The sequence below is a fragment of the Phyllostomus discolor genome, chromosome 10 (genome assembly GCF_004126475.2).
Source record: "Phyllostomus discolor isolate MPI-MPIP mPhyDis1 chromosome 10, mPhyDis1.pri.v3, whole genome shotgun sequence".
In the NCBI taxonomy this organism is placed as follows: Eukaryota; Metazoa; Chordata; class Mammalia; order Chiroptera; family Phyllostomidae; genus Phyllostomus; species Phyllostomus discolor.
The window spans coordinates 41,387,896-41,397,286 of NC_040912.2; the positions used below are offsets into that span (position 1 = coordinate 41,387,896).

Consider the following 9,391-nt stretch of genomic DNA (forward strand, 5'->3'; position numbering starts at 1 on the left):
CATTCTGTCATACTAGCTACATCACTAGCCTATAATCAGTACTAATATCTTTCTTCTGTATTTATAAATAGTAATTATATGTCCACACATTTATCATGTTATTAAACATAATTCTATATTGAATATACAAATTACATATGGATTCAGTACTTTCTTTTCACTACTAGAATTTACTTCTCAGAGCGGTTTTTAGTTTAGAACAGAAAATAAGAGTACCCATATACTCCTCCTTTCTGGTTAGCTCCCACAGTTTTCTCTATTAACATCTTGCATCACTGAGGTACATTTGTTATAACTGATGAACAGATGACACATTATTGACTAAAGTCAATAGTTTGCATTAGCCTTAGGTCTTTGTGTTGTACAGATCTATGGGTTTGCCAAATGCATGTCATGTATCCACCATTACAGCATTACACAGAGTACTTTCACTGCCCTACAAATCCTTGTGCTCCACCCATTCAAGATGCTCCCCTCCCCCCCCACCCTTGGGAACTGCTGACCTTTTCACTGTTTCTATAGTTTTTCCCTTTTCTGAATGTCATATAGCTGTAATTAAACAGTATGTGGCATGTTCTAACTTTTTTCAATTTTAAAAGCAATATTCATTTATATTTCCTCCATATCTTTTCATGGGTTGATAGTCTATTTGTTTGTTTTTATTGCAGAGTAATATTTAATTTAATAAACAAACCGGTATCTTTATCATTTCATCTACTAAAGGACATCTTGGTTGCTTCCAGTTTGGGGCAATTTTGGATAAAGACACTATAAACATCCACATGCAGGTGTTTGTATGCACAAAAGTTTTTGTGTCCATGCCAAGCAGTACTGTTTATAGATTGTATGATAAGATGGTGTTTAATTTTATAAGAAATTGCCAAACTGCCTTTCAAAGTGGCCATACCATTTTGCATTCCCACCAGCAATAAATGAAAGTTCCTGTGGCTTCACATCATTGGCAGCATTTGGTGCTGTTGGTGTTTTGGACTTTAAGTATGTTACATTGTTTTAAAGAATGTCCCTCAAGGAATTTTCTTCCTGGTAACAATAAAGTGGGGAACAAATCTCACTGCCTTGGAAAATCTTTATGCTACTGCTCTATCCTGCACTAGGTCTCCGGAAGCATACTCTGTTATAACCCTATCAGCATGTCCTTTTTAGGTGTTCTGTATTTGTTGGCCTTTTTCTTTATTATTGCCTTTTCCCAATGAATTCACTTTGTGTCCTGCTACTAGTCCAAACTTTCTCAAGCACAGCTTTCATTGGCTTTTTATTTAACTGTACTAAACCATCAGTCAAGAATAGTTCTCTATAATCTTGTGTTTCTCATTTTAGCTCCTTTGTTTAGTTAGCAACATAATTCATACTTTGGCCCCTACCACCTATTCTTCTTGATTCACTGCAATCCTTCTATAAAGTCTTTCATTTTTATCCAACCATATTCTCCAAAATGTACATTTACTTCTCAACCCTACTTTCAAGTCTAGTGGTACAGTCCATTCTCACTCTCACTTTTGTTTTTCACTCATAAAATTTTTCTTTGCTCTTCTAGGTATTCCTCAAGGTCCAGCTCAAACACTACCTTATTATGTAGTTTACTCTACAATTTCTATGTTTCTTCATTTAGTTCATATTAAAACATGCATACATATACACACACTGCCTTTGACATATATTTAGACTTTATTACTCACTTGGTTGTGTAAATATATTAGTACTTCTATTATATTGTTAACTTTTAGATGTAGCAGTTAAATTTTAGCCACTGGAATCCCCCAGTGAGTAAGCATAGTTCCAAGCACAACATAGGTATTTCAGGAATCCCAGATAATTGCCGCTGCTAATATTGATTGTTTAAATACAGAGTTAATCAAATAGAAGCACACAAAGTAAAATCCTAAAACTTACTGATACTTATAATTTTATTTTAATGCAATTAATATTTACTTATTTTCTTTTTAACAAGGGCCAAATACATTTGAAGATGCAGGGAACTACATCAAGAACCAGTTTCTAGACCTGAATTTAAGAAAAGAAGATAAGGAAATTTATTCCCACATGACCTGTGCTACAGACACTCAAAATGTCAAGTTTGTGTTTGATGCAGTTACAGATATAATAATCAAAGAGAACCTGAAAGACTGTGGACTTTTCTAATCAATCTTTTTTTCTTCCATCTGGCTCATGTATGTTTTTCAAGATATAAAAGGAATGGTGCTGGTGCTGTGTGATATGTTTAGTTTTAATAGATAATCTAGAAATATAAGTAGCGTTATAAAGCATAGAGGTTTCACACAAAGTTTTAATGTATTGTCACCTGTATCTGGATCAGTTTAAATTTCTCTAGGACACTGAGGAGGGGTTGTCTTTGATATCCTCAGCTCTAAAAACTCATACGTTTTTGTAGTTCTATATCAGTACGTACCACTGATACCAAATTTGCTTGGAAATTAATTTCTGCATTGTGACTTATTTTTAATCACTGACCAATAAAAAACACAAGGCAATCCACATTATTTTCATTGGCCAAATTTTGGCAGGCATTTACTTTAGTTGATAATGTAATTGTTCCTGTACTACAGACTATTTGAAGATGATATATGTGGCATTTTATTGCCCATTATTCTATTCAGTCAGATGCCAATAAAATGTTCATTTGTTGATGGGAAATTACATATGCAAAAGGAATGCATGCAATTTTATGTTACTTTTTTCCTTAGAAAATATTATTAATGCTGAATTTATCCCTAGAAGTGAGGATTTCAATAATCTATCTCTTTGCACCAAGCTGATTGAAAACAAGAGACAATGTATGATCAAGTACAGTGTAAAGCTTTTTAGGCTGAACAAGAACTCTGATTGGGGCACTCATTTCCCACATTTTATTCCAGGACAGCAAGGAACATTATTACAGTTGATGGTTTGGGGTCAATTCTAGACTGCCAGAGAGAAGAGTAATTCAATGTTTTAGCATTATTATGCTTTGGTTTTGTGAATAAGAAGTAGGAAGAAAGAACAAGTAAGTCATTAGGAAATTGTTTTTAGAAGAGAAAGACTCAGTTTCTCTATGAGGACTGTATGATCCATTCTAAATATTGCATGTTATTCTAATAGTCAAAGCCTGCTTTTAAAAAGATAATTTGGTGCCTTACAATCCAAATCACATTATTTATGAACAGAAAAAATGAATTTTCTAAGTGTGTACCATTTACAACATATAATTTTCAAGCATGTCTCAATATTCTATACTCTCAACACTTACATCGATAGAAGAAGGTGATATAGGTCAGAATAGTAGGCCAATGCATGAGATTTAGAACTACTCTGAAGAGAATTCTAATTAGGTTTTTACATTCTAGATGAGATGAAAGAAGCATAAATTGAATAATTTGCCGATCTATAACTCAGGTTGACTTAGTTGCCCAGTTTCTACTCCATTGTTCTGTCATACATATCCTTCCTAAAACCATAAGGCTGGTCACTACTCAGTTACCTAGGTACAGCAACTCTGGCTTTGTCTTCAAACACAGGAGTCATAAATAAATTTGTCAAATAAAAAATGTTATAAGAAAATCTATTTTGAAATTCTTTGGCTGAATATATATTGTTAAGGAGTATAAGATACCAAGGACAAGAAAACCATGACAAAATATTTAGTTCAGGCACTCAATAAAATTTTCCAGTTAAGAAACAATATCTATATAAGAATAACTCAACATTTTGCTAGGATATATTCAATGCTATGAGACTCTAAGATTACAAATGCTATCTTTCCATCCATTGTGCTTTGTCATTTTTTTCCCCTTCTACTCTAACTTATTTTTTTTTCTCCTCAGTGTAAGGGTAATTTTCCAGGAAGGACTAAGATATTTTCTGAAATATTACTGTAATTGTTTTTTAGGTTTTAACTCTGACTTACCATTAGGAATCATCCTCTTTTGGGTAATATAGGTATAAAGGGTGGGGTGCAAAATGGTTCAATTTGTCTTTTAAAAATACACAATTCATGTCAATCTGTGCAAAAATTTGACAGGTACCAATATTTATTTATAAAATGTTGTTATCTGAGAACTTGAAAAATATGTTAAATGACGAAACTAACATTAGAGGTAAGTTTGGATTATTAAAACAAACCAAAAAAAAGACACACATATATACCAATCTTGTGAATGAAAATAAAAAACTTCTTCAGAATCAAAAGTAGTTGCTATGCTAAATGATAAATTTTGATTAAAGAGATGATTAATAGAGAAAATATAGATGTTTGTATTATTTATTTATTACACTCCTTAAATTTAAATTTGAGTCTATTTCTGAGTTTACTTTTAAAAGTTTTAATAAAAATGGTTGGTGTAAGTGCACAGCATTTGGAGCTAATTTGTAAAGAATAACAAAATGAAAAATATGGAAGCTATGTTTTAACTGAAAGAAATTCACTCTGAGACTAGCAATGTTAAATTGCTTAGAACTGAAACACCTGTTTCAATTAAAACTTCAATGTTTTAACTGTACGGTTAAGGTTTTTGCTTTTATAGTATCTCAAAAAAGCAGTCTTAACCTTTTTCATTTAAAGTTCAAATGTCATTATACTGATATTTTCCTATTTTCCTTTTCTGTTATTTGGGATTTCTTTTCCTGACCCCAAATGTTTCTGAATCTGACTTACCTTAGATTTTTAACATTCCCAACTCATTCATTTCTAAGATTTGTTCAATTGTAGCCACAATACACTACCATACCTCAAGGATCTGGTGCAGGCTTATATACAATGGGCTCATTAACAACTATTCCTTGTTAGAAGTGTTTTCCAGAAGTATGAACTGGTCAATAGATAAGTCTTTATATCATGGGACTAGTGACTAGAGTTTTAAATGAAGAGTATTAGGATATAATCCTAGCAGTGGAATTGTTGGGTCAAAAGGAAGATCCATTTTTAGTTTTCTGAGAAAATTCCATACTGTTTTCCAGCAATTCCACTGCTAGGATTATATCCTAAGAACCCTAAAACACCAATCCAAAAGAACCTATGCACCCCAATGTTCATAACAGCACAATTTACAATAGCCAAGTGTTGGAAGCAACCTAGGTGCCCATCAGTAAATGAATGGAACAAAAAAAAAAAAAACTATGGTATATTTATACAATGGAATTCTATGCAGCAGAAAGAAAGAAGGAGCTTCTACCCTTTGCAACAGCATGGATGCAACTGGAAAGTATTATGCTAAGCAAATAAGCCAGGCAGTGAAAGACAAATACCATATGATCTCACCTTTAACAGGAACCTAAACAACAAAACAAAGAAACAAGTAAAATATAACCAAAGACACTGAAATAAAGGACAGACTGACAGAGTTCAGAGGGGAGAGGGAGGGAATTTCAGGGGAAAAAGGTAAGGGTTTACAGGAAGAAGTATAAAGGACACATGGATAAAAACTTGGGGTGGGTGGAAATGGGAGGGAGGAGGGGAGGGCTGGATGGGTGGGTTGGGATGGAAGTAAAAGATAGAAAATTGTACTGCAACAACAATTTAAATAAAATTTAAAAATAAATAAATAAATGAAGAGTATTAACTAGGTAATACTGTTATGCCAAAATAAAATTGTTGGTAACTCTACAAAACACCCTGAAAGGGGCTTTCAAATTCTGTGAAATATACAATATACATTATAGAGATCCAATATTTTGTTGATTGACAAAATTTATTTAAAATATTAGTAGTTTTCATATACATCACACAAACAGGTAAACTACCTTCTCGGGCCATGGAACCACCCTACTAAAGTTTTTTTCTTAATCTATTATCCTATTTAATCACAAAGTGCATTTTAAAATACTTGCAGAGAATCACTCAGGCTTGACCTTTAACAATATAAATACAAGGAGAGTAAGTGTTTTGTGTTGATTTATGTGTTTTTACTGTTACACTACTCCTCAAAGGTAGATGTGTTGATTAACATACACAGCTACTAAAAATAAAAACATTTGTAAGAACTATAAGAGATATCATGAATCTTCCAACTTTAAAAATAGGAGAGACAACCCTCTGCCTGCAGTGGAGTAAGCACTCACAAAAGCAGTTGAGGCTCTCTTTCCATTTAGGTCTTTTCTCACATTCTTACAAACATTTATAGCCACATGGGGGCACACTTACATCGTGTGTTTTTCTACTCAAATGTTGCAAAAGTAATAAACTTGGATCACCAATAACTTTAATTAAACATATAATCAAAATCCTATTAAGAAACATAGTTCATTTTGTGCTTCTAGTTCAGTAGTAAATGACCTGATAATCATAATAGGCACTATTTTAGTCAAATCTGTGAATAACAAAGCTATTGAAACATCTCCAAATTTGTTTAGTATTATGAAGTCATCTAATTTTTTCTCATTCTCTATTTTTTTGCTATTTTGAAACTGCTGTTTAAATCTAAGCCACCATTAATTTTGTAAAGCATGTTTTTCACTAATCTGTATTGTGCCTGAAATCTCAATTAGCTTGCAGTGACAGGTAGAAGAAAACTAATTTGATGCCTAATTACTATTTTGTAAGAGTAATCAATTGGTTGCTTATTAATGTGTATTTTTTTAGTAAATCAAAGTAAAATTTTACTCTGCTGTAGCATTAACCATTCCATTATTCTGTTTATTACAACTTTTTGCACAATCACCACCCCAGAAAATCAAGAGGAAAATGAGTGCTGTGACATTTTGCTATTATAGAAGCTGCCAACACAGTATTCATTAGTACAATCTCTCCCTCTCTCTCTCTCTCTCTCTCTCTCTCTCTCTCTCTCTATATATATATATATATATATATATATATATATATATATATATAGCCTCTTGAGACATATACAGACAAATGAACTCAACATTTTAAAAGTTAAACTCATGGTTTAATGAGTTAATTAAATTTAAACTCACCAAATCTATGTCATCTCCCCAGATCTCTCTCAGTTCTTCAATCCAGACTTAATAGAGAAAATATAGATGTTTGTATTATTTATTTATTACACTCCTTAAATTTAAATTTGAGTCTATTTCTGAGTTTACTTTTAAAAGTTTTAATAAAAATGGTTGGTGTAAGTGCACAGCATTTGGAGCTAATTTGTAAAGAATAACAAAATGAAAAATATGGAAGCTATGTTTTAACTGAAAGAAATTCACTCTGAGACTAGCAATGTTAAATTGCTTAGAACTGAAACACCTGTTTCAATTAAAACTTCAATGTTTTAACTGTACGGTTAAACTTAGGTTTAAACCCTTCTTTTATCATGTTTCCTATCCCAAATTACTCAACAAGTTCTATTGATTCTACATGCTAAGTTTTGTCTTCTTGCTGTGAAATATCTCATTCTTCATGAAGAACTAAAACACCTTCACTAAATATAGTTTAAAAAGTGTTTTTGAACTAATGAAACCTGACAGTTACTTAATCCTTGAACTCAAAAATTTAAGTCCAGTCATTTGTGAGTTTTAACTTTTTAAATATAATTTGTGGGACCTCTTAAATGAAAAATTGAATAAAAATTTTTAAGAAAGTTTCAATAAATGTCTACTGTTCATGAATTCAGTCTGAACCATCTCTCAGTTATGTTTCAATTGTGACATTATAACTAGCATCAGTTTCACTTTTTAAAGAGATTTTGAGACAAATTTTTCCTGATGCATAAAAATGACCAGACCAAATTACAACCAGCTTGCAATCTATTAAATTCACACAGTGAGAATGGTGAATGTATACAATTTGACTCTCTGGTGGTCATATAATAGTTGATAAAATTTGTTGTGATATTTACCTGCTGAAAATAATATTTTCACTTTAAAAGTCTATTTCCTTTTTAAACTGAATCAAGTCTTACTCTATGAAAGGCCTATCATCAAACCCCATTCCAGCTTGGCAGGTATCTGTTTATGTTATTTTTATGAGCCATGAGAACAAAAAGCCCATCTGAGCATGTAGCAGTTTACCAGTGTTCCAACCCCAGGAGGTTGGCATATCAAACATTTACATAGTAATTGTGACATTAATCTCCAACCATCAACTGACTAAGGCTGTTAGAGCTATACTGGAAATGTGTTGCAGTTTTAAATCACTTTATCAAGTAACTCAGGTGGTTACTTGATATTTTTTTACTATTTCAACAAGGAGTAACAAGAAGCAAGAACGGTATAGCTGATACCTAGGTTATGTTAGCTGAATATAATAAAACTACCATCTGGTACTCAAAGGGCATAAGTTATTTTTGATCATATGTCTATATGAGGGATTTCCTACTAAATAGAATGTTTTCAAACTAGCAGAAAATTTGCTCCTTTTAAACCCTAGTATCTTAAACCATAAAGAGTACTTCAATATTATTATACTTTATCTATCAGAGGTAGAATATATTCAACATATTTTATCCTTTCATTAATGATCATAATCACAATGATGAATAATTATTATATTGTAATGCAATGATACTCTGAGCATGAGTATCATTTCATTTAGGCCTGTGGGTTTTATTTTATTCATTGTCATAGGGACTCATATGTATGAAGAGCTAATGTAAGTTATTGGGAGAAAAACCTCTTGCCTTTAAAGACAAACAAGCAAGATAAACCTCCTCTGTAGTGTGAAGAAAATACATGTAAGTAGGAGTGAACAGTATCAAGTAAGAGTTGTTCATGCCATTTATATTTTAATAGGAATTGTGTTGAATCTATAGATTGCTTTGGGTAATATGAACATTTTAATGATGTTAATTCTTCCCATCCATGAACAGGGTATATGGTTCCATTTATTTGTATGTTCCTCAATTTCTTTCTTCAGTGTTCTATAGTTTTCTGAGTATAGGTCTTTTACTTCCTTGGTTAAATTTATTCCTAGGTACTTTATTTTTTTGTTGCTATAGTAAGTGTTTTGCTTTTCTTCTTAAGATTCTCTTTCTTATAGTTCACTGGTGTAAAAAATGACATAGATTTCTGAATATTGACTTTGTATCCCACTACTTTACTGAATTCACTTGTTAATTAGTTTGAGTAGTTTTTTGGTGGAGCCTATAGAGTTTCATGTGTTAGACACATGAGCTGATATGTCAGCTCTTTCACTGATTAGTTGCATAGCCTTGAGCACCTTAACTGCTCCATATCCATATACATAAAATGAGGAAAATAATAACAGCTACAGGTTGGAGCCAAGGAGTAAATTAGATAATGTGTATGGAGTGCTTAGAAGAGTTCCTATTCATAATATTACTGGTTATTAATGGAGGGGGCAGAAAAGTAATATTCAATTGTAATGTATATTGAAATATGAAGAGGGTTTGTAATATAAAAGAAGACATGACTGGGTAGACAGAAGGGATCTCAGGAAGGTGGAGGTAAAAGAGGAAGAGATTTAGAA

General features: G+C 32.1%; 1 protein-coding gene across 2 annotated transcripts in view; it reads left to right on the plus strand.

The window, feature by feature from the left end:
• GNAT3 (G protein subunit alpha transducin 3) overlaps positions 1 to 2,514 on the plus strand; it is a 132,797-nt gene extending 130,283 nt beyond the window's left edge. For both annotated transcript variants that reach the window (XM_036010703.1, XM_028525758.2), the window contains one exon: positions 1,970 to 2,514. In XM_036010703.1, the coding sequence (XP_035866596.1) occupies positions 1,970 to 2,160 (191 nt within the window). In that variant the 3' untranslated portion in view covers positions 2,161 to 2,514. The remainder of the gene's footprint in view (positions 1 to 1,969) is intronic.
• The last annotated feature ends 6,877 nt before the right edge of the window (positions 2,515 to 9,391 follow it).